At 39.8% G+C, this 27,882-nt stretch overlaps 1 protein-coding gene across 4 annotated transcripts in view; it reads left to right on the top strand.

Annotated features, from left to right (window-relative positions):
- atp2b1a (ATPase plasma membrane Ca2+ transporting 1a) overlaps nt 1–27,882 on the top strand; it is a 143,263-nt gene that overhangs the window by 111,404 nt on the left and 3,977 nt on the right. For 2 of the 4 annotated variants that reach the window (XM_076876193.1, XM_004548264.5), the window contains exons 2-21: nt 2,051–2,534; nt 11,351–11,548; nt 11,763–12,020; nt 12,471–12,596; nt 13,827–13,988; nt 14,396–14,434; nt 16,411–16,566; nt 16,802–17,016; nt 17,308–17,550; nt 17,640–17,881; nt 18,529–18,766; nt 20,092–20,271; nt 20,357–20,444; nt 20,607–20,713; nt 20,920–21,111; nt 21,576–21,789; nt 21,888–22,099; nt 22,215–22,322; nt 23,909–24,097; nt 24,741–24,830. In XM_076876193.1, the coding sequence (XP_076732308.1) occupies nt 2,342–2,534; nt 11,351–11,548; nt 11,763–12,020; nt 12,471–12,596; nt 13,827–13,988; nt 14,396–14,434; nt 16,411–16,566; nt 16,802–17,016; nt 17,308–17,550; nt 17,640–17,881; nt 18,529–18,766; nt 20,092–20,271; nt 20,357–20,444; nt 20,607–20,713; nt 20,920–21,111; nt 21,576–21,789; nt 21,888–22,099; nt 22,215–22,322; nt 23,909–24,097; nt 24,741–24,830 (3,450 nt within the window). In that variant the 5' untranslated portion in view covers nt 2,051–2,341. Of the gene's footprint in view, nt 1–2,050; nt 2,535–11,350; nt 11,549–11,762; nt 12,021–12,470; nt 12,597–13,826; nt 13,989–14,395; nt 14,435–16,410; nt 16,567–16,801; nt 17,017–17,307; nt 17,551–17,639; nt 17,882–18,528; nt 18,767–20,091; nt 20,272–20,356; nt 20,445–20,606; nt 20,714–20,919; nt 21,112–21,575; nt 21,790–21,887; nt 22,100–22,214; nt 22,323–23,908; nt 24,098–24,740; nt 24,922–27,882 lie in introns of all 4 variants that reach the window. The other 2 variants (XM_076876194.1, XM_004548265.5) reach the window with 2 other exon arrangements.

Raw genomic sequence — 27,882 nt, forward strand, 5'->3', positions numbered from 1 at the left:
ATGAGCGCAAGAGTGTGCATCCCTGTGGGTAGCCAGTTGAGGAGCAGACTTGATTGGATTTGATCCCATTTCTCCAGACTTTTTGAATCGTGTTAGTTAAAAAGTCAAGAATCCAGCCCAGAAGACTTTTTATTCAGGTCAAATTGCTCTCTTCTGATTAAAACATGAGGATTGGGCTGAAAGCTGAAAACTAGCACAAGGAAGTGTTTAACATGCAGGTTGAACAAGGTTATTGTGACATATACTGCTCCTATCTGTGGCCTGTAAGCAAACTGCATAGGGTCAAGGACATGCCCAGTTTACCTTAAAATATCGATTTTCATGTGGGTTTGTTTGTTTTAAGATTTTCATCATTAATTGGGAAAAGTAGATTTAGAAAACGGGGACTAAAACATCATCATACATTAGGTCCATGCTGTGCCTGTAAAAACCTATTTTTAAAAAAAGATTTATCAGGTCCATGAGACTTCTTACTCATATGGATCAGAAGGCCTGTTTCACATCCCTCGCATCATGTTAAAGTGGTGTTTATGTTCAGGCTTACAACACAGTAGCAGGATTTCTGGTATTGCAAGCAAGATGTTATTATGTATTCACTTTGTCCTCATGTATGATTCTATGAGCCCAGGAATTCTTCCTTAAATGTTCACTTGGACTCAAGTATAGACTGATTAGAATGTGATGATCAAAGGTTCTGTTGATTTTGATAAAATATTGAAGTAATCCCATTTTGTTTACAACAGGTCTCTGTGAAATCTTAATTTTACAAATTTGGCTGGAATGACTTTAAAGACAAGGGGCTTTATGCTCCTATCCCAAGAAGTGAAAAGTGTTACCTGATTTTTGTGCACTTATTTATTACAGCAGGGTGTAAGAGTTTGTACTGTTTTTCTGTCCTTTATGGTCAGCTTATTTTCTCTCATCTGTCCCTGGTTTTAGAGTATGTGTGTATGTGTTCACTGTGTCCTCTGCTCTCTGTAAAGAAGTTAAGATAACATTACTGAAGTCAAACGTAACCCAATAATTTACTGTAAGTGCAGTAAAAGCTTGCCAACAAGCGTTTCTGTATAAAATGACAGGGGAGAATGGGCTGACTACGCAGAGCATACCTTCAAGTGCAAAGCAATAAACTTAAGGTAAACACCTGGTTTAATTGCACTAATCTTTTTTGCTCCACCTTGTAGCTATGGTCATTATAGAGAGATCTTCTGCCGTGCTGGCTTCAAGATTTGATATGCACTTTGTAATGTCTTTTCAACAACATTTGTATTTGAAACAGTGACTTTATGTTGTATCAGGGTCTGCTGTTTGTTTATTTATTAATACAGATAAGGTAGAAGACCAACAACAAAGCCTATTATTTATCACAATTCAAAAAATTGCCTTTCACAATCTGTACAGCAGGCAACATCCTTATTTATCAGATGAGGAACAGTTTATATTAATAGGAAAAACAGAAACATGAATTTGAATTGTAACTAAAAAGCAGATAGAAAATGGTCTTGTGGTTTATTGTGCTTGTCCATGAGGTCTGTTAGTTGGTTGAACTGTCATGCTTTGGCTTTAACATTGTTTAACATGGTTATTATTTTGTTATTGTTTGAATATGTTCTGTTTTTAATCACTTTATGCCTCATTCAAGTCCAACTCATGCAAGAGGCAAGAAAAATGTGTAAAAGTGTTGTTGAAGCTCTGTTAACAGTAGATAACCAGTACATAATGCTCAAGAAGCTTTAACCAAGAAAAAGAGTGCTCATTACTAGTCAAGAGTTTTATCTTGATGGCAAAATTATTTTATTGCAACTTAAGTAAAACTAATCAGAATCTCTTGCCAATTGATTAGAGGCAGTTCTGCTAATAACGCAGCTACTTGTCTCAGCTGCCTCCAGCTTGGTAGGTTATATACTGAAAATGAAATGTTTTCCTGGCCAGATATTAGTTAGCATAAGCGCTATGTCAGTAAATGAATTTTAACCCCCCTCTTCATGTAATGGCCCATTTTGGTGTGAATATTGACAAATTTCTTTTTATGTTTGCTCTTCTCTTCCAGATCTGGATGCATGGTGATCTCTGGCTCTGTGGGTGATCCTCAGTCACCATGAAAGAATAGGAACTCAGCTCTCCCAGGGAAATGGCTTGTTTCATAATATCCCTTCTACCTGGCATATGACTCCAGCTGCCTGTGAAGGGCCTGTTGGCTGTTTATGGGAACTGTCACTGTGTTCACACTCTTGAGGATTTAAGAATTTCCAGGACAGCCCTTTTTTTTGGGTGTTTTTAAACCCCTGCTGTCAAGTCAAAGCAGCAACACTTTGCAATAGACTGGGGAGGCAGTAAGAAGATGGCGAACAACTCGTACAGTGGGGTGAAGAACTCCATAGTGGAGGCCAACCATGATGGAGAGTTTGGCTGCACACTAAAAGAACTGCGTGGGTTAATGGAACTGAGGAGCGCTGAGGCAGTAACCAAAATTGCGGAATATTATGGGGATATTCAAGGACTCTGCAACCGGTTAAAAACATCACCAATAGATGGTATAGTAACACTTTTACTCAACATGATTTGAGTTTGATCATTTACAGCATGACAGTTTTAGTTTTGGGAATGACAATGTGGTGCACACATAGTTTAGGAGGTGTGTCATCCACATTATTGATTGCCTTGACATGACTTCCTTGGAAGCTTTCACAAACCAGACAGGTGGCCAGGCAGACTGGCTCTGACCTGGGCCAGTCCTGCTCTATTTCAAGGCCTGTGTGGATATGTCCCACACACCCTCCTTTTCTCCCTTTTCACCTCTCTGACTATGTGTGCAGGTTTCAGACAGACCAGCTGTTTGCTTGGGCACAGTACCAGTCTGCAGGCAGGTAAATGTCCCACATGTGGAGGACAAAACAGGACTCTGTAAGGCTTGGTAGTAAAGCAGTGACTTTCTCTTTTGTGACTGTCTTCTTCAATATTAAATTCATAAGCTAATAATTAGAAGAATTGGGGGGAAATTTCCATTTAGGGTATAGTGAAACCCAAGTAGGTTGCTTTTGATGGCGCCTATCTTTTCTTTCTTTTTTTCCCCTGCTACTTCTGTCTGTTTCCCTTTATAGACAGTCTGCCTAATCACTAGTATGACCTTGACTGAACTCTTTATTTGTGGGGATTTTCAGTTTGATCCCAGATTAAAATGGCACCACATATTCACTGTAACAGTCCTTTGTATGCAGTCACTCGGTGCAAGGTAAAAGTCTCCTGAGCTTCAGTAAACCAAATAATGGTAAATACAAGCGTTTACAAAACTGCAAAGCAACTGTTATTTGAGCAAGTACCATTAACTTACTTTAATCCTTAAACGTTCTTTTTTTTTTTTTCTCTCTTGGATAATACTGTGCATGCCATTTGTGCACGGTGCAGTTTGTCTAACTCCCTTTAGATTTACTAAAGGCAATGGGCCATTGTCTAAACTATAATGAAAAATTGCTGAATAGGAATTTAGCTGCTGAGGGAGCACAAGTTGTCTAAACATGCATGTGGCTGTGTAATGTTGGTGAATATGGAGTCCTGTCATATTTTCAGCATGAGTGACATTGGTTGTTGTGTAAATTGTCCTCCCCCTCTGCTCAGCTGAGTGTATGCTGTAAAAAAAGAGAGAATGTGGTTAGTTGAGGCCCCTTAGCTTTGCATTTTTCCTTATAAATCACAAAGAAGTCCTATTACTGTATTGATTTGTATTTTAATAAATGAAAAGATAAGTTAGCTGAATATTAGGGACATGTTTACATTGTTAAGCCTTCATTTCAGATCTTTTTTTTTTCTTTTGTTTTGCCTTCATTGGTGTCCAGCATATCAACGGTCTTGTTTTTAAAATGCTTTTAAGATTTTCAGCTTGTCCAAAACGATGAGACTGAAAGCAAGTTACTTGAAGGTTTCAAAGGGAACAGTCACTTTAGCCCAATTTATTTCAATAAATTGGGCTAAAGTGGCAGGGTTTTTTTGGTTTATTTTTTTTTTAAACAAGACTGTACTGATGAGCTTGACTACATCCCCATTCCACTTGGTATACACTAGGGCTGCCACGATTTGTCGACTAGTCACGATTACGTCGACTATCAAAATCGTCGACGACTGATTTAATAGTCGACGCGTCGTTTGAAGCTTTGTAAGATCCCAAAAGACGCAGGAATAAGTAGCAGGATTTAAGAGTGTAATAACGGACTGAAACAGAAGATGGCAGCACTGCATGTACAAGGATGCCAGCTGCCGTTAAACCCCGAAGAAGAAGAAGAAGAAGAAGAAGAAGCAGCTGTGTCCCAGAATTCATAGCGCGGCCCAGCTCAGTTTCCAACAATGGCGGCAGCTAGTTAGTTTTAATATTACTCTTATTATTCTTTCTGGGTCACAAAATAAACGTTTAACATATTTTCAGCCGAGAATGTAGCTGTGTAAACCTCAAATATCGGCTCAGTTTATCAGGACACCACATATTTTCAAAAGCGCTCCTACGTTTTCGGAGACGTCTGTTACCCACTAGCTCGATAGCTAGCCGGGGGCTAGGTCACTAGCGCGGTGAGAACACCGGACTCCCGGCAAATTGTTTTCAAACCCACCGCCGTCTTTCGCTACTCAGGTTAAATATATATGAGTCACTTAGATAAATTAAAAATGTTGTTGTCTGGCTTTTTTTCTTTTTTTTTTTTTTTTAGTATTTTATTTGTTCCTGAGTAAATCGGTTTGTCTGAGATTAAAGTTATAGTTTTTACACAGCTGAATAAACGTCAAGCAGACAGCTGATTATCAGAAGTGTGAGATGCTGGAGAATATACTCCGTTGTCCTGTTATATTTTAGATAGCAAGGAGTTTATTAAACTTCACCGAAACAATCTGCAAATTTCATTAAAATTGAATAAACTATCATCTTGTCTTTATTTTTAGTTAGCACCTTAAAAGCTTAAAGCTGTAAGCTAATGATAGTTATATAAGAGCATATGCTGCTGGTGCAATAAGCTGTAGTTTTACGTCCAGTGGATGATGATCTGATTAGTCGACTAATCGCATAAATAATCGGTGACTAGTCGACTATCAAAATAATCGTTTGTGGCAGCCCTAGTATACACCCACTGTTTCAATCAGCACATTTGTCCCTGGCTTGGGAAATTGAGCCATCATTTAAGATTACAGGATCCTGACAATTGAAAAGGGATTTCTAATTAGTTGGGTGGGCATTATTTGAACCTCTGAAGCCAATCCTCTGCTAATCCTCCACTTCCCAAGCTCTTTTCATCCAAAGAAGTTTGAGTAAATGTAGCTGTTAGGAATGTGCACTAATGTCTTGCTCTGCTTTAACTAGTTTGCATAATCTAAGACTTTAAAGCCAGCTCCATTTGCATGAGGCTAAATGTAATTTATCGTGGCAGTACGACTGCTATTTTTCATGTCTGTACATAAGTCTTAATAGACCACCAGAGAGCTCCCTATTCAGTTGGATTTCAATTCACTGATTCAGATTGATTTTGATAATTAACATGCCAGTGCTGTGAGTTTAAAAAGATGTAATTATGCTTTCTCAATTGTGACAGTGAGAACTGCCAAAAGCTTATTCAGACAATGCACGAAAAATGGTTTTTGACAAATTTTAACCCTTAACCCATTTGTCACTGTACTGTAGTGTACTAAAAAAAGAGGTGGAGGCATTTAAGCTAGAAAGGGTTGATGTCTTTTTAGATGGCAAGTGTTTTAGTGTGTGTGCTAAAATATTTTCTTACTGAGAGAGTTGAAGGGAGCGATCTCGCTAATACACGTAGCTGTCTGACCTGGTTTCACTTGTACATCATTTTTTACTTCCCCCCCGTTTCATTTTTGCTTCTGTTTCTTTTTTCCCCACACCAATAGCATAATTAGATATCATAGTCAGCAATAACGTTTCAAAGGAAACTCTGTCTTGTATATGCTTTAAAATATACTAAATGCTCACAGCAGCCCTTCAGCTTGTGAAAATGGTGCTATTGTTCTCTTTGGTATTTGTGGGGACTTAGTCAAGCCTAAAAAAAACATATAGTGATGTCATCTTCGCTTAGAGATGGAAGTTATTACAGTTGGGGCAAGAAGGTGTTGAGCTGCAGTAATGGGTGTAGGTGATATCATGCCACAGTATATAACAGTTGCTAAAACCACAGCATTTTTTTCTTCAAACCAAGTAGCTTATTTTCTTTGCATATTGAGACTCATCAAATTGTCATGGCCACTTTTAAATTAGTATTATTGGCAGTAATCCTCACAGTTATCCCTTGTTCATTGCTATTTTCACATTGTCTGATACTTGGGTCCCAGGGTATGCATCCAGTTGATCTAATTTATAAAATCTGACAGCCTATTTGTATCTGTCATTTTGAACAGGAAACCCCCTTATTCAGTGTCAAGGTTCGGACTGTTAAGTCGTAGTCTTTCTCTTTGTAATTCAGGAAGCCTGCATATCTTGTCTTCATGTCTAAATTCAAAGTGATATGCTGAAGCGTTTTGCCTGGGAGTGGTTATAACAGCTCTCAGGCTTGGTTTGGTTCAGTTCAGCGAGAAATTAGGAAGTGTGCTGATACACATGTAGTCATTTCTGGCTTGAAAACTGATACATGAGCACAATTATTTTCCTGTTTTGCTTTAGTTACTAAAGGTGTGCAGAGGAGTTCTGTTTCATTTCAACCTAATTCTGTAAAACTATGGAGATATTGATTTTCTAGTTAGACACTGTGCCTTTTGTTATTTGTAGTCTCAAAATTTCCTGAGTGATGTGATGATGGTACTTTGATCAACATGTAGTACCACAGATTTCTATTTTTTAGGGCAGAAATTGGATGATGATATCCTTTGAGAGTCTCAATGCTCAGTTTATTAATCAACGCTGTCTTAGAGCAGATAAATTCCTACATGCAGCAACACCTAAAATCCTCTCATGATTTTCTCTGAAAAGGCTTTTGGAAGAAATTGTTAAAATGATAGTTATGAGGGCTGTTATAAACAACCCTATTTTAGTGTTTTTTATAAGAGAAAGAGGCGTGTAAAATTACAAGAAGTGGAAATAGGTTTTTGTCTGTTGAAGAGTGTGAAGTGGACTTTAGATTCACACAAAAGATTATCTCTGCAAATTTACACTGTACCTGGAATTGGTGTTACTTGCTGTCACAGAGAACTGCGGTCCTGGAGACACCTGCTGTTGTAAGAGCTGCCATATAGATGGTGGTTTAACAGATGTTTAGCTCTTTCTGTTGCTAGATTGCGTCAGTGTAATGGTAGAGGGCATGCAGTCAAGAAACTAAGATTAAAGTTTGAAGATTGATGAGGTTTAGTCTGTCAGCATATAGTATAGCTGAAATGCACTCCTTTTCTTTATTGCCCCCGTAAGCCCCATGGCTAAAAGTAGGCCTTTGGTCAACAAGCTCTATCTACAGGAAGTAAAACTCACAAGGTTTCCTTAGATTAATCTAATTTGGAGAAAAAGGCAGGACCTTTATGTCCAGATGACTCTGGTTCTCTCACCCGCTCATCTTTCCACGGCGTGCGACAGCTGGCTGTCAGCTCTGGCTGCTTGTTGCTCTCCCTATGGCTCCTGAGGCACACAAACTTGCTGCCGCCTGGGGCTCCCTTGCACCCGTAGACATCCCAAAGTGGAAGCAGGCTGGCAGGGATGAATGGCTTCTCTTGTGAGAAAGGCTTGACATTAAAAAAAAAAAAAAAAACATCCCCTATTTAGGGCCTGACTCTTTATTTATCATTTATAATTATTTTTATTTTTGTGTTTTTATTTAAACTTGAAGGAATCATTGGTTAAAAAAAAAAGACATTAAAAAAAATCAATCAGTATATGGTTTTTAACATGACTATTCATCAGTATTGTAATCTCAACTATTTTGATTACTCCTCTTGTTTCAATTGCAAACTACCTGTCACCGTCAACTAAACTCTAAAGTGATCTTACCATAGTAGGTTATATTAACTATTATACATACAATATTATTATATTATATTAACAGGTAAAATACCATTTAAGGTCTCGATTACTTTTCTCATCCTTGAGAATCCATAAAACTGCTAATTAATTTGACAAGGTGGTTACCTGCTCAACTAGTCGGGAATGTCAACCACCAACTAATCATCATGATGAAGCACGTTAAATGTGGACGGGGCTTAACTTAAGCAGAGGTGATGGAAATCCCATAATCCAGTTATCCTAATTGGACTCAGATGTGCTTCATACTATATTAATGTAAATAGGTTGATGGTTAACCTTTTAGCAACATAAAGAATCTTTTTATACATTTTACTCACAGTAAAACAGTTCACCAGGTTTGATTCGCCTCCTTAGCAAATTAATCTACAAAAGGTTGTACAGTGAACAATCACAAGTCCTCTTTTCTTGATTGTGTGCATAAAAACGCAAGTTTGGAATTATTTCTCAGGCTTAGTTTGTTGAGTCAATGATGCTTAGTTGTGGTTCCCATCTCATTTAATTGTGACAGACCCAGGGTAAAGGTTTACCTTGACCTCTTACTGATGACTGAAAATGACAGTACTCAGATGGGTCAGCTTGCACAAGCATCCAAATTAAATGGTTAATGATTAGCTGCTTGACACTGGGGCTAAAATGATGCAAGAGGCCAAGGCCAACCTATTTTCTGTTTGTGAATCAAATGGAGAGATGACACCTTGATCGGCTTCTGTCACTTGTATTTATTGCTATAATACAAAGGGAAAATGTGGTGTAAAGTTGAGTGGGGTATTAGCTGTCAGCGTGTTTTAATTAGAGGCACAGAGAATTAAAGGAGATGGTGAGAGACAGCCACGGAGCAGCAACAGTCAGCTTTGCTGGATAAACCCAGTCACTATTTTTTTTTTTAATGTGTTGTGCTGGTGGTGAGTCATTCTTCTCACCTCTTTTAGAAAAGTATGTGTTAGGTTGTAATGTCAATTAACCATTTAACTAGTAATACAGGATTATTTTCTTCTTTACACAAGTTTTTATTGACCTGCTTGGTGAGTAGGAATGAGGGAAAAAAACGGCAATACCCTCTTTTAATTAACTCGCATCTGAAATCAATGGAAACAATTTGGAATTTTATGAAGCAGTTCACTGAAGTCAGCATTTTTTATTGTAGTTATTTATTTAAGTAATTTATTCAGGAGTAAAGTTTAGCCCAACCATTATCCTACTATATTCACTGATTATAATGAATTGGCAAGGATAAAACACAAATCAACTGTAAATGTATTTAATTCAAGCCTTTTTTAAAAAAAATGTTTTTAGAGCCCAATTATGTCATCAGTTAGCAAACTGACACACACAAAACAAATATCAAGGTTTATATTTTAACAGGAAAAAGCATTTACTTTGGGATTTGGTGTTAATGTTAACTCAGTTTTCTGATATTTTATATGCTACTTTATTGGCATTAGACCTATTCTAGATTATTAGTGAAATCTAGAATTGGTGGGACTACCATAACTTGATGGAAAATGAAATCAACACGATGTATCACTTTTATATCATGATACATATCTGTTATTTAAAACGTCTTCATTTAAATAAGGTGTTTATTCCCTGATCAGAGTACATTTCCTAGAAGCAAAATTTAAGGTCTTTCAGTCAGGTCTTTGTACCTGCATGATGGATGTGCGTAAAACACTCACAACATCACTTGCAATGAATCCAAAGTATTTCCAAACTCTTCCAGAGAAGAGTCTACAGAGATTAAATTCTTAATTCAACAGATATTTGGTTATGAAATGACCACAAATGACACGTCCATTCACTGTTCTTTCACCCAGGGCCCAACAAGGGCCTGGAGTTTGCACTGCTCTCCAGGTATTCAGTTTCCTTTCGTGGTCCAAACACATGTATGGAGTTAGGTTAATTGGTAGGTGTGAATGTAAGTGTAAAAAGTTGTCTTTCTCTCTGTGTTAGCCCTGCAACAGACTGCCACTTGCCCAGTGTTTACTCTGCCCCTCACCTTATGAGAGCTGGGTTACGCTCCAGCTGCCTTACACCCCCGAATTGGATAAGCAAAACAAAATAGGGAGGGGGTAAAATGTAAATGGAGAATTCCAGGAACACATGAGTGTATAGAACATTATTGTTGAAACAGTAGTTAGTCTCGGTGTTCACACACAAAGTGTTGGCCTGACAATGACGTTCTAAACACAATAAGTGTTGCTGGAGTTTTGACTTCTCCAATATTAATAAAAAAGAAAACCCCATCAGAATCAGCAGTTTGAACTGTCTGTGCCTACAGCATGAGATCAGAAGAACAATGTATCTTATTGTCTGTGCTCTTGTCACTGTGCTCAGTTTCCAAGGCGGTGTCATGGTTTTTATTATGCCTCTGGTCTGCTTGTCTGTTTTTCTGTCGTTTCCTCTTTCTCTCCATGCCCTGCTGATCCTTTTCCCTGTTAATACGCTGATACTGCCAGGACAGCTTCCGTTTAGCCATCAGCATCTCTACTCTTTAATAGTCTCGGTCCTTTACACCCTCACCCCCGACCACCCCCGCCCACCCCCATCTGCCTGTCAGTAGCAGTTTCACACAGTCACTCCTCCCCAGCCCTCAGGCCTGCTCCATCTCTTTCCCATAAACACACACACTCTCTCTCTCCATCCAGTCTGCACCCCCACCCACACACAGCTAGCATGAATAGAACTGAAAAACTGTCATGCATCATCAAATGTGAGAAGGCCCTTTTGAATATTTGACTCTGCCTTGAATGTTGAGGCATTTGAATGGGTTGCTGCAGAAAGCTCCTTCTCTGTACACATGGATGACTGGGTCTCAGGGCAGCCAGACGTGTAATGTATCAGAGAGATGACTCCATAACGTGACAGTAGTGTGTGAGTATAGGCACCTGTGAGTCCATAGCTGATTCAACCCCTAGTCAGTTGGTCATTGTGTTGAAAACAGCAGTTTTGGGGGATTAGATTTGACCATAGTTTTCACATTCCCTGGCGTGTCTGAAAGAGGTGAAAATGTTTGACATACCCACAGAATGTGTCATTGTTTGCAGGCATTGTGTCCTCCACAGTGTCCTGTCAGAAATGCTGAATCCTTTTGGAAATTATGCTTTTGGAGGCCTGCTGATGAGAGCACAGCTCACTGACTCTTACTTCAGTGAGACACGCTCCCCCCCTGTGAACTGCAGCAACTCACCCATCTGCGCTCCAATTTTGTGACACATAATTAAGGCCTTCTCTTTCTTTTCTTTTTTTCTGATGTGAATAAATATTTCTTGTTTTGTGTGAAATTCCCTGATGGGTTTAAAACTAACATTTTATGAATTAACAGGTTTTTTTTCTTTTGTTTATCTGTCTTTGCCTACCTAGGTCTAAGCGGACAGCCTGCAGATATTGAGAAGCGGAAAACAGTGTTTGGGGAAAATCTTATACCTCCCAAAAAGCCCAAAACGTTCTTGCAGTTAGTGTGGGAGGCACTACAGGATGTCACGCTGATTATTCTTGAAGTGGCAGCCATAGTTTCACTAGGCCTTTCTTTTTATAAACCTCCAGATGCAGAGAGAGAAAGTAAGAAACCATTCATTACATTTATGTTTTATCTTCTTTTTCTAGATATTACTTATGTTTGAAGTCTTAATTATGTCTCTTGTTAAATATATTTAGTGATACTTGCAGTGACATGTAATGATGTGATGGCATTTATTTTTCTCAGAGCCATGAGGTGATGTGTTAAGTTTATGCTTTGTATGTTAATGTTTTTTTTTTCCCCATCCTCCTTCAGACTGTGGAAAAGCTGCTGGTGGTGGTGGGGATGAAAATGAGGCAGAGGCGGGGTGGATCGAGGGTGCCGCCATTCTTCTGTCAGTTATCTGTGTGGTGCTGGTAACAGCATTCAATGACTGGAGTAAAGAAAAGCAATTTAGAGGCCTCCAGAGCCGCATTGAGCAGGAACAGAAATTTACTGTTGTCCGTGGAGGACAAGTTATTCAAATTCCTGTGGCGGAGATTGTGGTTGGGGACATTGCACAAGTAAAATACGGTAAGAGCTCAGTTAAACATAAGCCTTTATTTGATGGTTAAAAAAAGTCAATCTGTTAAGAATGTCGATATATTGTGGAACCTATGTTTTATTAAGATGTTTATTATATGGGCCATTAAGAAAACAGTACTGCACATTTAGGTCATCCTTGGTTCAAGGTTTTAGTTTTAGTTCATCACAGATTAAGATGAGGATTTCTCTTCAAGTTTAACTTTCCTGGTCGTGGGAGGAACGCAACAGCCAGCTCACTAATGATTTAAATCCATAAACCAGTAAAAAGAACATTACTGACATAACCACTAACCTCTGAAGAGACGAGCACTAAAATGTTTCACATGACTCGCTTAGTCATAGAATCTTTGAGAGCCTGTGATTAAGGCATCAATTTAAACTGTTACTAAGATGTTGTTTCTCCAAATTAAAGGCTTGTTTGGCTTTGTAATGTTTCAGGTGACCTCTTGCCTGCTGACGGAGTCTTCATCCAAGGCAATGATCTGAAGATCGATGAAAGCTCACTCACAGGGGAGTCTGACCACGTCAAGAAAACACTAGAAAAAGATCCAATGCTGTTATCAGGTAACATGAACCTCCTTCTCCTTTTACTGGTTCGTACTGGGAAGGACCGAATTTTCAGAGGTTTTATAGATTATGTTGTCCAATATATTGAACTGCTTTTAAAATAAATTTTCTGGAATACTCATTGCACTGAATAAATGATCCAAAATTTTATTGAAATCAGTAAGAACAGGTGATCATCTGGATCTTCATAAATAAACTGTTATAATCCAGAAATTGAAAATAATTGACCATCAGATATTTGTTAGCATTCAGCTCAGCATGAAACTTGTGTTCTGTTGAAAACATGTTTGAAACTGAATTGGTTCCTGATCTTGCCTCTCAGTGCCGGAAGTTATCAGCCATTCAACATTTCCAGCATTTTTTTTTTTTTTTCTCTGTCCATCCTATGTCCCCAACGCCCTTTTAAATACAGTTCATGGCTTTGTCACGAAAAACGTGTGTAGGGAGAAACACTTTTGTTTAGTTCATCTGGCTCTCTCCTGGCACACCTCCAAGGCACAGGAGTCATGTGTGTTTGTGTTTTTATGCGCTGCCTCGCTACTGCTCTTTGATTTCCCTTAGCACGGCCCGTATCCCTTCTCACGAATGAAAGAAAAGCATCTTCTAATTAACACAGGAACCTTTAAATGCTTTCCACTCCTCGGCTGTCAGAGCCTCGTGGGTCTCGCTCCTTTACTCCGACTTTAGCTTGTCGTGTTTTTTTGATATTTGATGTTTCTGTGTGGGGTTTTTTTTTTTTTTTTTTTTTTTTTTAAATCGTGTCTTAAGAGGAATGGAGAGCCAGAGATGCAACACTGTTACAGCCTCTCAGAATTCCATTATTTCACACAGACTAACAATTGGCTTTTGATTAAAGGCTGTTGATTAAAGGTTTGGAGTGTATCTGCAGTAGTGACTTATTCTTTCTGTACTTTCAAGTGCACTATTCATTTGTATTTATTGCCTGCAATTGAAAACCTGCATTTAGTTTCTCGTGTGTATATCATCATACTGCTTGAAAGCCTGGCTAAACCACCTTCTCAACAAAGGAATCTAGCGTAAAATTTTCACTGAACCAAAATGAAACATTCAAAGGAACAAATAAAGATCGGCAGGGACAAAGCTGCCACCATTGTCTAAACAGAAACCTGAAAGAAGTCATATGGAAACAAAGACCAGGGCATTTATCCTAGGTACTGTTTCCCGATGTCATTTACTGACACTTTGTTTTCCTTCTTCTGTTCAAAGGCACCCATGTAATGGAAGGCTCAGGGAAAATGTTGGTCACTGCTGTGGGTGTCAACTCTCAAACTGGAATTATCTTCACTTTACTCGGAGGCGGGGAAGATGATGATGACGACGAAGAGGAAAAGAAAAAGGAGAAGGAAGAGAAGAAGAAACAGAAAAAAAGTCAGTATGCTCCTCTGCTTGTTGCCCTTATAAACTCAGCACAAACACAGACACACAAAGAGCATTGTCTTTACCATTAGTTTTATAATCTGCAGAAAAATGTAGTTATAGCAGGGTTTATATGAATGCAAAAAGCACTGGTTTGACCTTTGTTTATATAAAACAACTTTTAGAAGTTGTCAGAGGGTCACAGTAGACGACTTATTTTCTGCCAACCAAATCGGCTATTTGTAGCTCATCTTATGTATGATGGTAGAGTTCTCCTCATTTAAATCAGTAATTTGAAGAATGATTGGTCTAATTACTGTATAAAGAGACATTTATCAGTATTTTCTTATACGATTAATTAGTTTATTTAATCCTTAAAAATCCTTATGTTCCTAACTCTGTGTTGCATTCTTCTACAGATAAGAAGCAGGATGGTTCTGTAGAAAATCGAAAGAAAGGTGAGTAACTTGCCCACACACAGACTGACATGCTTAACCACATGTAATTGCCATACAGCTTAGTGCCTACATTTAGGTATTAGCCTTTAGCTTCATCAGTGGGTCCCTCCCCATTTAACAGTCCTGAGGGTAGGTTACAGCCCCAGTCTGTTAATAATTGGCCACCATAATTTCATGCAAGTAATGAGGAATTACATATTTTTGCATGACCCTATGTCAGCATATACTTAGTACGGGCTGTTCTTGGCTCTCCATTGTACTGTCTGGTCCTCCTGTCTGTCTCTCTCTTCTTTTCTCGTCCTTCCCTGGCACATTGCACTTCGAGCAGCAGGTGCTACTGAATCCAGTTATAGCGATTAGTGATGAGGAGATTAAAGCCATGCAACAATTCTGGGGCCAGAACATCTGCTTTCCCACCCATCTCTCTCTGACTCTCCCTCAGGCCCCCCTCAATTTTAATTTCTATTGATGTCCCAGACTGAACTATTCAGAGTCAAACTCTGAGACTTGCACTGGTGCAATTTCAGACCGATAACAATGATAATGAGACTCTTTAGTGGTAACTCAGCCAGCGAGCCAGCCTTGTTCTGCTGGGACACTATGATCAGTAGTGCTTGGGTCTGTGACCACAACCCTGGCGCTGGTCCCTTGTGCACAGATTCCCTCTGCCTGCCAGGAATCAGCAGTAATCCTTTAGACTGAGATTACACCGACCATGTAAGTGCAGAGCAAGCCACAGTCCACAGCAGCTGCAGTAGCCCAGTGCTCTTGCTTCCTGCTGCATGCATTCGCACACAATACCGTGCTATTGTCCATACCATTGTACCATAAATAGAGCCTTTAGTATCCCCAAATTGGACAAGGGCTCCCCATGCTTTAAAAGAATTGTGTACTTTGTTTAAGACTTCAAAATGTTAAGAGAATATTTCAGTTGTCCTGCAGGAAGTGCCATAGCGTCAGTGCCCAGGAAAGCTAATGATTTTATCATGGTGCGTGACATGACAGAGACCAGCCCCTGCTGGCCTGCCAGCTGCCTCTTCTCCTCCTTTTGGCATTAGAGGCTTTGTGTGTCCAAGGTTACCTAGTTAGATGTGGGTATGGTATTCCCATTAGTTCTGCAGGAACAGAAAGTGGCCCTGAGGGAGATTGAGAAGAGAGGTTTATGGGAATTTACCTGCAGAAGGAGGAAGAGTAGGAGATGCCTCAAATAGATCTGTCACTAGCTAGGTAACCTGTTCTTTAAACCTCTTGGCGGAAGTATGGTAAATAATTCAAAATCTTTCAACTAACTTCTGTGCCGTCAGCTGACAAACATAATTACAGTGACATTTCCACAGTTCCTGGGATAACAGGGAAGCAACAAAGCATGCTATAATTTTGAGTGATTTTATTTAATCAGTTAACTTGTGATACAGTGCTCTACATATTCTAAATATTCTCATCATACAGCAATTTTTGTGATCCCGTTTCAATCAACTTGTTCTGACTTGTTACCTGTAAAGTCAGATAAACAGATATTTTATGAGGGGCAGAGGAAATCTAGTCCAGGCCTGTTGTTGAGCTAGATTATATGCTATAGACACGAAATATAAAAACTGTTCTCGAGTTTTCTAATATTACCAGAGAGATGAATACGTTTATTTGATCTGTATCAACCTTATTCACCCACAGCTGTAGAATGCAGTTTTTATTTCTGGTCTTGCAAATTGGAAGCAAATATTCAAATGTAGGCTTGACGTGGCACCTGATCGTGAATGAATACTCTGTGTTCATAACTGACAAATCATAACTGACAAATCAGCATACTTTCATTTCAGTCGTTGCTTTTTCCATAAATCCTAGAGTCTTTCTTAAATGAATTTAACACAGTATTCCTTTATATAATTATTTAAAACACTCAGCACCAGTAATGGCCAGTGCAGATTTGGAATAGCCAGGCCCTTTTTAACAACCTTGTCTTGTTTTCTCTGCTGCAGCTAAAGCCCAGGATGGTGCTGCAATGGAAATGCAGCCTCTGAACAGTGACGAAGGAGCAGATGCAGAGGAGAAGAAGAAAGCCAACCTGCCAAAGAAAGAGAAGTCTGTTCTCCAGGGAAAACTGACCAAACTAGCAGTACAGATTGGAAAAGCAGGTGAATCAGTCAAAATCACTCGTTCTGGCACAGCTGAGTGCTGTAGATTGTAAAACATTTTATGTGCTTGTACTCTCATGCCCTTGTGTTCACTCCAACTTTTTTTGGGTTGTACGTCTCCAACTGTTTATATTGTATAATCACAATTACACCCACTATAAGCAACATACTGCTAAATGTGTCCTGATAGGAATATAACTTAACATCTTTCTTTTCTCTCATGTTTTGCCTCTAGGTCTGGTTATGTCAGCCATCACTGTTATCATCCTGGTGGTGCTGTTTGTAGTGGATACCTTCTGGATCCAGAATCTATCCTGGGTTAAGGAGTGCACACCTGTTTACATTCAATTTTTTGTGAAGTTCTTCATCATTGGTGTCACTGTTCTTGTGGTCGCTGTTCCCGAAGGCCTGCCACTTGCTGTAACAATCTCCTTAGCGTATTCTGTTAAGGTGAGACTCCTAGCCAAGTGACCTGTGCACGAACTAACCACCTTACACTTTAGCCTATTAAAACTAGAAGATCAAGCTGCTAAAATCTGGTTAACAACTTGAGGAAAGGGGATCATTACTTGGCTTTAGGGTATTATTTAGCCAACATAGGGCTTTAGTTAATCAAGGAGTTAGTCATTCAGTTGTAAAATCTCACCACATTTATTTCATGAAACAAAAATAAAATGTTTTCATTATAGAAAATATAGCTTTCAGTGTTGTCAGACTTTATTTTTTTTTATCTTCCTACAGAAAATGATGAAGGATAACAATCTGGTGCGTCACTTGGATGCCTGTGAGACTATGGGAAATGCTACTGCCATCTGTTCTGACAAGACTGGTACACTCACCATGAATCGCATGACTGTGGTGCAGGCCTACATAGCTGAAAAGCACTACAAGAAGGTCCCTGAACCAGAGAACATCCCCTCCTCCACTTTAGACATCCTGATTCTGGGCATTGCAGTCAACTGCGCCTACACTACTAAAATCATGGTATGCTTGTAAAAAGCAGCGTACCTCTAAAATTGACTGTGTAGCACATTAACTTTGTCTTCACATTTTTCTTTTTTTTTTTCTTTTAGCCTCCAGAGAAAGAAGGGGGTCTGCCACGACAGGTGGGTAACAAGACCGAATGTGCCTTGCTCGGCTTTTCTACTGAGTTAAAACGCGACTACCAGGCTATCCGCAACGAGATTCCTGAAGAGAAACTCTACAAGGTCTACACCTTCAACTCAGTTCGCAAGTCTATGAGCACTGTGTTAAAGATGGCTGACGGCAGCTACCGTATGTTCAGCAAAGGAGCCTCAGAAATTCTCCTAAAAAAGTAAGAGACATTTTCACTTTTCATGTTCGTTCACATGTTCTGCTTTTCTATGATTTGTTTTGTTGTTGTTTTTTTGGCTGGGGGATTGTATGGTTTAATATTATCCTCTTAGATAATAATTCCTCTATGATTTCTTTACTGAAGAAGCATGAAATCATGGATGTCTGATCAGCTAAATGAAAGGTTGTTCCATAGCTCTTTTTTTTTTTTGTACTCATTCGGCTGGCCAGACTTTGCTGTAAATGATATGTGTAATGGCTTAAGCAGCTAAGAAGTTCAAGTGCATCCCACCCAAGCCCCTTACGTTGTGACTTAAAAACAGGCACTGAGAAAATGAGCCGGTAACAGCTCTGTAAGCCTCTTAACCAAGCAGGCTTCTTTTTAACCCATAGAGGGCTTAGTGTGACTTCTTACTGCTGCAGCTCACCATTCAAATGCTTTGTCTTCTCCTCTTCTCTTACCCTTTTATTAAGTCTAAATGGCATTTTTTACATTTATGCGTCTGTACCTATCTCTGTCTTTATCCATGTTTCTTAACTCCAAGCCATTAATGGCTTTCATCTTTGGATGTTTCGCCCTCCTACACGTTCTTTTTCTTTCTTTTCCTTTACATTTATGATTTAATGTGTCGTCTTTACACATTTCAGGTGCTATAAAATCTTGACAGCTAATGGTGAGCCAAAGGTGTTCCGCCCACGGGACAGAGATGACTTGGTTAAGAAAGTGATCGAGCCCATGGCCTCAGAGGGCTTGAGAACAATCTGCCTTGGATACAGAGATTTTCCTGCTTCTGATGGGGAGCCTGACTGGGACAATGAAAATGATATCCTCAGTGGACTAACCTGCGTCTGTGTGGTTGGCATTGAAGATCCTGTTAGACCAGAGGTTAGTGGCTACACTAATGTTAGTGAGTTTATGCACAAACAGTTTCACTTGTTTGATTGCTAGTAAGGAAGCTGTCTACAAAGGTAGAGTATTTATCTGCACTTCATTTGAAGGTCCGTCTTTTGGCTTTGAGTCAGAACCCATTGCTTGATGTGGCACATTGAACAACTTCACTAGTTGCAAAGTTGCACTCAAAAAGAAGTATTTAGAATGATTGTTGTCCAAACGTGTATGAAGGAGAAACGGCCACACTGCTGATACTGGCAGATTGCTGGAATTGGTGACACTATGATGTGTCTATCATTAAGAAACCATAATTAGATCAAACATTAGAATACGTCAATTCTAGTTGGCTGACAGTTCTATGGAAACTGCTGTTTGCAGAGTTTGCACTCAATTTGTGGACCAACCATTTTAACTAAACTCAGCCACATCAATGACTCCATTTCAGGTGGTTTGGAAGCAACACAAAATAAATGATGGGTGAATGTAAACAGTAAAAACAATAGACCTAATTTAGCAGTCTATACTAGCTGAGGTGAATCTAGTTTCCAAAAATAAAGTGATTCAAGCTGTTGGTTTAAGTTTTTTGAGCATTTAACAAGCACATGTAAAAGAGCTTTATTTGTCAGTTGTCAGCTTTATTCATCTACTGGACTGTTGGGCACACACAATTTTTAAGCAAAGCAAAAAAAAATATTTCTTTAAAGGGAGCGCTTACTCCAGGAGGACCCATTTGTTATATCAATTTTATAATTTCCATATCTGTATGTACACAAGGGTTTTCTAGGATCTGAGTGACATAAATGTTTGTCATCAGGGTGTACCTGAGACTCTGTGCAGATGTCAGAGTATTCTCTAGTTTGCATGCAAACGTATCCAGGCAACTTCTACACCTCAAAGGCGCCATCTGTACATTGCATCCTACAAGTAGACAAGAAAGCACAACTATGCTTCTGTGGTGTTTGCAACTGTTTGTGGGCGTTGGTGAGGGAGTATAATCCTTGCCTGAAAAAGTTAGGTCATTTTCTTGCTAGATGCTTCACTGTCGCTCATTTAGTTGGCTTTCTGCCATTTTATGTACTGGACAGGTGTGCTGGGCTTGGTTCATATTTTTTTTTAACGAAGGGGCCCATTATTTCCAAATCTCATCCTTTCCTACAAGTGTGTGTGTGTGTGTGTATGTATGTATATATGTGTGTATGTGTGTGTGTGTGTGTGTGTGTGTGTGTGTGTGTGTGTGTGTATGTAGTTGAACACTTAGATTGATGATCCCTAGTGATATTTCTTTTTTCTTTTTCCTGTGCTTTTGTGCTTCCCTTCAGGTTCCAGATGCTATCAGGAAATGCCAGCGTGCTGGCATCACCGTGCGGATGGTGACTGGGGACAACATCAACACAGCTCGAGCCATCGCCACCAAGTGTGGCATCCTACAGCCTGGAGATGACTTCCTCTGCGTGGAGGGAAAAGAGTTCAATCGCAGGATACGCAATGAAAAGGGAGAGGTGGGCCACAGCAAAATAGTGTACCTCAGAGACTGTTGCAGATGTGCTGTTTGGATTCTATTAGGGTTTTGTCTCATGTTTCTAGATTGAACAAGAACGCATTGACAAGATCTGGCCCAAACTTCGAGTATTGGCTCGCTCTTCCCCCACAGACAAACACACCTTAGTCAAAGGTAGTTATGTTTCTCTGACATGGGTAAAAATGGAAAAAGTGAACTAATGTGTTTGTTTGTTTTCTTCTTTTGCTGCTAGCCTTTTTTTCTTTTCTTTTTTTCCTTTTCTTTTTTTTAGGCTGTAACGGTTTTATTTTAAAGTTTGACATTTTTCTGTTCTAGGTATTATTGATAGCACAGTGGTAGAACAGAGACAAGTAGTAGCAGTGACAGGAGATGGTACGAATGATGGTCCTGCCTTGAAAAAAGCAGATGTTGGTTTCGCCATGGTAAGTTACTTGTGTATAATTTCTTAAATAAGGTTTAATCATAAATATAAATTGGGTCATTCTTAACATCAACATCTTGCTCAGTATCCCATGGTAACTCTGGCAGTCAACTAGAAAGAAGTCAGAATTTAGGCCACTTAATCATCTTGTTAAATATTTGGTGGATAGCTGGAACAGATTCTTAATGATCATCTTGTTGTCTCCAGGGCATTGCTGGGACAGATGTTGCCAAGGAGGCATCTGACATCATTCTGACTGATGACAACTTTTCCAGCATCGTTAAAGCTGTCATGTGGGGTCGAAACGTCTATGACAGCATCTCCAAGTTCCTTCAGTTTCAGCTAACGGTCAATGTGGTGGCTGTCATTGTAGCATTTACAGGAGCATGCATCACACAGGTTAGCACCTAGATATTGTAGGGTTATTTTGTTTTTGATTTTTTTTTTCTTTATTGCGTGTCTGAAGAGTTATTTCACTGTTATGCTCTGAATGGAAATTAACTTGGTACCACGGGCAACACATTGAAAGAGCTGAAGCAGAGGGAATGAAGATCCAGCAATAAACTGAGGAGAAATAAAGGCTTTTATGTATAATGTTTGGAAATTTGGAAATTTGTCCTTGTGGAAATGCAACAGTATCCAAGAGCAGCTTACCTGGCTCTCATGTCTTCGTTCATTACGAAAAAGATTTGTTTGTTTCCTACCTGCCATCAATCTTACACCTCATAACAAAATATGTACTCCTCAGTGCAGTCACTGCTCCAGCTCATAAACGTGTAATTTGGCTCGTGGGGATCGAAATGTGTTTAATAGATGATCTGAATTTCCATAACCTGATTTGGCGACTCGCTCTCTTGCACTAGGACTCTCCACTGAAAGCTGTACAGATGTTGTGGGTCAACTTGATCATGGACACTTTTGCTTCACTAGCTCTGGCCACAGAGCCCCCTACAGAAGCCCTGCTGCTAAGGAAGCCATACGGCCGCAACAAACCTCTTATCTCCCGCACCATGATGAAGAACATCCTGGGTCATGGAGTTTATCAGCTAGTCATCATTTTTACATTGCTCTTTGCTGGTAAGGGTTTTGTGTCTGAAGATGTTCTCTGTACCCTGCACTGTTATCCAAGATTTTCTTTTTCTTGACTGGGATATTTTTTTTTCCCCCCTCTGTAGGAGAGAAATTGTTGGACATTGACAGTGGCAGGAATGCACCCCTCCATGCCCCACCCTCAGAACACTACACCATTGTCTTCAATACCTTTGTAATGATGCAGCTTTTCAATGAGATCAATGCCCGTAAGATCCACGGTGAAAGGAATGTCTTTGAAGGCATCTTCAACAACCCAATCTTCTGTAGTATTGTCTTGGGTACCTTTATTATTCAGGTACAGTAGACTAAGACTTATCTGAAGCATCAGTCTGCACAGGTGAAATCTGAGGTTTTACACTTTGATTAAGTCTCCCTCTCTTGCTCCTTTTTTTATTTTATTTTTTTCATAGATTGTTATTGTGCAGTTTGGAGGGAAGCCATTCAGCTGCGTGGCTCTGACGACTGACCAGTGGCTGTGGTGTACTTTCTTAGGCTTCGGCTCTCTTCTGTGGGGACAGGTATGAAAGTACAGCTGAGCTTTACCTTTTGTTGGCAAGGTACAGAAATGCGGTATTACACTGCCCCCATGTGTCAGCTCTAATCTAGTTGGTACAGGGTGTTGTCAGAGACGTGTAACAGTACATTATGTCCCGCTGCTGTGAAGAGATTAGTAATTAGTAGTTGATTGATTGATTGATTTTATTTTTTTGGGGGGGGGGGTAGCTACCACAAACACATGTGGTCATCAAAGTTATTCAGTTTTATTATTTTAATTTGACCTTTAAGGGGATTAAAGTTATTTCTTTTGCAGTTGTTTCAATTTTGAAAAGTTATTTAAATGTAGTAAAATATTAGTAGTTCAATGGTACATGTTTTAAAATTTAAATATTATACTTTTTGAGTTCTTTACCTTTTATACATGAGTTGAAAAATATAGTTTGTTTTTTTTCTAAGGATTGAAGGGTGAGATCGCTCACTGCAGTTTATAGTAATGACTGGAGGTTCATAACGAATGTTTAATGTTGTTCTGTTTCACATCTATCCTGATCAGCACTTATATTAATATCAGTTTTGCCAGCTGGCGTCACCAGCTTTACATAAATGGGACTACACCAAGTCCTATAAAAGCACATAGCTGAGAGTTGAGGAACTGAATTGAATAAGTACCAAGATTGTTGGTTCCAAAGCAGCGATTGCTCTGTTCTTTTCCTTAAAGGCCGGTCGGTCCCCTAAATAGACGCTGACAACATGTGTTCACACACCTGTTGGTGCATGGAGTTCAGCAGTCTTCAATTCTAGGCCGCGTGACACAGTCGACTGGGATCTTTTGGCACATCGGTAGATTCTTAATGCACCCTCAGTATCTTAAAAGCTGAAGACTCAGAGAATTACATATTTTTGAAAATACATATTTAGGAGAAACCCTTAGTGTTACCAGGCTGTACAGTTACAGTTAATATGGGTAACATTACCGTAAGCTTGTTTTGGCTGCTGTCTTTTTAATAAGGGGTTGCCATACTGGATGGATCCATTTTTACACCAGATGGATTTGTGTGTTTTGTATATTAGCCAAACAGTGTGGAACCCTCGTAGTGGATTGTATTCCCACAGACCAGAGCAATGGTTAATGTCCAGAGCAATGTCGGGGGTTTTGTTTTTGTTTTGTTTTTTTGTTGTTGTTGTTTGGTTTGGGTTTTTTTTTTTTTTTGGGGGGGGGGGGGGGGTGTTATCTGATAACTTCTAATTATGACATTGTGTGATTTTAAAATCACCAGACATGTGTCTGACTCATCTGCATTCCACTTTGTGATCTTTGTGGCTAGTGCTTGAGGAGTAAAGTTTTTGCCTTCTTGTTAAATTGACTGAACAGCATCTGCATGTGATCATGTGCAAGGATCCTCCTGTTCATCAGCAGTGGGAGGGGCTTGGAGCCCAAGAGCAAACCGCATGTTATTGAACTGGCCATCAAATTTTCATGGTCACTGTCCGCTTAATGTCGGCGATGAACTTAATCACGGCAGAACAAGCCATGATTAAACTGCACGGGGGGCTAAAACTTCATCAGGAGTCACGGTTGCTCACTTGTATCCTCATTGTCTTCCAGGTTATCTCTTCAATACCCACCAGCCGCTTAAAATTCTTGAAAACAGCAGGCCATGGCACCCAAAAAGAGGAGATCCCAGACGAAGAGTTGGAGGAGCTGGAGGACATGGATGAGATCGACCATGCTGAACGGGAGCTTCGTCGAGGCCAGATCTTGTGGTTCCGAGGCCTCAATCGCATCCAAACTCAGGTGACAAGTCTCAGCAGTTTCACGTGCAGCACTCACCACCACACCCCAACACCAAGGGAATCAAAAGCCATAAACCCTTTAACTCTCTACTGCTCTTCCAGCTTAAAATCTATTTTGTTCTTTCTCTTGGCATTCCTAAAGAATGGCTTGTGCCCTTAAAAAAAAAAAGCCTTTCTCTAATTTTTCTGTTCTGCTTCTGAGCTAAAGCAGGGTCCTCTGCCTATGTTTTTGTTTTTTATTTGACTCAGTCTGACTCTATCTGCTAAATCTAGTTTGAAGGTACTGATGAGAAGCAAGTGAATTGGATTGGATGGACAGCACGATAGAACAGCTGAATGTTTAAAGAGTATTGGCATGGCTATAGCTGGAAGTATGGAAGGAATCTGCAGAGAAAAGAGTGAAAGTGAGGTCAGATTTTTGGAGTAAGAGCTCCCTCCGATCAGTGCCTTTAAACCCAACCGTCCCCCTTTTTCCTCTCTCTTTTAATTATAATGTCTAAATCCAATTTCAAAGTGCCATTTTTTTCTTATGGTTACTGGTGCCTTTTCTTTATTTTTCTCTCTTTTCTCTCTCTCCTCTGGCTGTGTTGTGTTTTTATTTCCTCTGGGCTTTTTCTCCTGTCACGCTGTCTGATTCTTTGCAGATGGATGTAGTGAGTGCGTTCCAGAGTGGAACTTCCTTTCAGGGGGCTCTAAGGCGGCAGGCCTCCAACTCCAGCCAACAACAGCACGATGTAACCAATGTTTCTAGCCCTACACATGTAGCCTTTTCTACTACTACCACTTCTGCCACTGCCGCCAACACCGCTTCTGCCACTGTGGGGTGTGAGTGCGTGTTCTCCTCTAGTGCATGAGACTTTTATTTCTTCTTCTAACATCTTCCTTCTCCACTCTTCTTCTCACCTAACGTTGACACTTTTCCTCTCTCATGCTTCTCCTAATGTTCTCCCCTGTATTCTTTAAAAAAGACCTCAAAACCACATCTTCCATATTGCTTCGATAACACTGCTCTATATATATGTACCTTGTAACCAGGTCGCTTCTACTGTCGAGGTGTTATCTCTGTGTCATCATGTTTTCTGTTCTGCTTCTGCTTTGGTCTCAGAAATGAACAAGGTTTACTGTTATTTCGGGGGGGGTGATGTGTATTTACTATGATTTTTAAAAAAACAAAACAAAAAACAAGTTATATTCTGAGTTGACAGTCTCCAGGTTTGTCTGCAGCTGCCTCAGTCTGCCTTGTGCCTCTGTAGCACTCATGGGTCTTTGTCGCAGCTCTCTAGTCCCTAGCTAGGTAAATGTTTTGAGTATATGCCCATGATCACGGTCTAAAAGAGTAGACACGAACTGAATGTCAGTGGTGAAAATAAGACCTTGGCTTTTCCAGAAGAAATGGTTTGCCGCAATAGCATCAAGTGGTAATAAGCTGTAATTTACTGGTGTCTTTGGATGCACGGCCTTTTAACATCACGCTATTCATCCGCTCACATAGGAAGGTCACTGTGCCGAGACTGGATTTGGTCATTTGATGGTGGTGTTTCCAAACTCCTTCCTTTCGACCCTGTGCCTGCTGACAGTGACACTTTTTGTTTTTCTCTTTCAGAGTTTAAAGACAGACCACCTGACGAGCAGGGAATTTTAAATGTTTTACAGATGTCACAAAAAGAGTAAAATGGAATAAATGACTGTGCTCTTGAATGTAAACTTGTGGGATTTTTCTCAGGCACATCAACAGCAGAGCCGATGTTGTTTTTGCCTCTGCAATATTGACAAATCGTGCAGTGCTGCAGCAACATTTAGTTCTATTTTTAGGTGCGACTTCTTCAGATCTCTGGACCTGACACTTATGGGTGCTTGTGGGCATGGATTCTTCATTATTAACCTAATATTTTCCTTTCAGGTTTCCTTAAAATATTTGGACAATTTTCTGTGTGTGAAAGCTTGTTTGTTGGCAAAATGTGTCCAAAGGGCAGGTTGCTGCCAAAATGACCTAAAAACAATGAATACCACTGACTCCCCACGTATTCTTCTTTAGATTCTGTGAAATGTGTCATGGGCTATACTCAAAGGTTTACTACCATTGAACACAAGGTAGCGCCGCGCTCTGCATGGGTTCAAAGTCTCTGGTCTCGTTTGTGAGTTCTCTCTCTTTGTGCTGTTTTTGACATGTATACCAGCTTGTAGACATGCTTGGCTGCTGCAGCTTTCTTTCTTTTCGTTTTTTTTTTTTTTTTTTTTTTTAACTCCACAAGCATAAGCTATAACTGACCACCCCTCTTTTTGTCTTTCTGTCTCTCTCCTCTTTCTGCCTCTCACCCTCAGTCTTTACTTTGTCTCACTCTCTCTTTCTGTCTCTCTTCCACTCCTTTCTTTTCTCACTCTCTTTGTCTCCATCTGTCCTTTTCTCCAGCTGTCCTTACTTTTTGATCAGCATGCCCAACAACAGTAATTTCTTGTGTCCAGCTTCTATCCCTTATTTTCTCTTTTGGTGTGTTCTTGTAGAAAGAACGCCATTCCCCTCATTTCATTTCATTTATTTATTTATTTTTGGTTCCCTTTTGCATTTTAATTAATCAGACACAGGACTCTACTAAGTGTTTTGTGAAATACTAATACAAAAAACACATTGCATCAAGTTTGACACTGGTTTGTACTCTCCCTGAGATATTGACCGATTTCCTGAAGTTGCTTTTTAATTACTCTTAAGACTAGTTTCAGGTTTTGTCTCCAACAGATTTAGGTTTTCTGTCTCTCAGAAAGTCTTTAATATTCAACCAGCATTCGATTTGCACACTTCGCACATCTGATCAGTCCAGCCCATCAGATTGCAATTGAAAGCCTTTTATGGAACAGTGATGGCTTGAAGCGTTATATTTTCATTCGCTCCTTCTGTACCAAATACGGCATAAAGATTAAATTACTGTGCAATTGCAAAATGCAAATGCAGTACTTCATATGGCAGCTTGGAGGCTGGCTCAAAAAAGCACATAGTTTATGAACAATCCCCAATTTTAGGGAAGAAATAAACATGTTAATAAGCTGGTACAAAGACCAGATCAGATTTGAACTGTTCTCCCTGTCACAGTAACTGTACGAGGCTGTTTACTATTGTTAGGCTGGTTTGAGTGGACTTTATGCATTACCCAGACAATATCAAAGTTATTGGCTTCGCTGACACCAAAATCTGCGTTTGTGCAGTTATCTCAAAAAAGTCTTTATGTGAGTGGAATTTATTAGCACCAATTAACAGGCATCTGATCTGTGCAATGCATCCACACAGTCTATAGATGGTGCTGATGTAGCTGGGTTGTTTAGCTTATACCGTGCTACTTCACCCACTCCTCCTTTCCTTACTTCTGACTTCCCAAAACAAGATTTGATCCCAAACAAAGCTCCAAAATGCAGCTCCCATCAAGTGCATACAGCTGTCCTAATTCATTAGCTTAATTCCATTGTACCTTTTACTATGGTACAGCTACTATGGTCAATAAGTGTGTGTGTGTGTGTGTGTGTATAAAGTGCATACAGACGTACACACAGTATTTACACAATACATGTTGCTGGAAGTGGGAAATGTATTCCCTGGGTTCCCTTATCTTTCCTCCTTTGCACATATGGGACTCAAGGGTTCTGAGTCACCAGGCAATTAGCATTGTAGCAGGAGGATAGTGGAGTGCAACATTAAACACAGGCACCCACACAGGCCACAGCAGCCACCGGATATAACAACTTTCCTGATGGAAACTCTGAAACAGTACTCCTTATGTACAGTCTGTGCATACATCT

This window comes from Maylandia zebra, linkage group LG17 (assembly GCF_041146795.1).
Source record: "Maylandia zebra isolate NMK-2024a linkage group LG17, Mzebra_GT3a, whole genome shotgun sequence".
Lineage (NCBI taxonomy): Eukaryota > Metazoa > Chordata > Actinopteri > Cichliformes > Cichlidae > Maylandia > Maylandia zebra.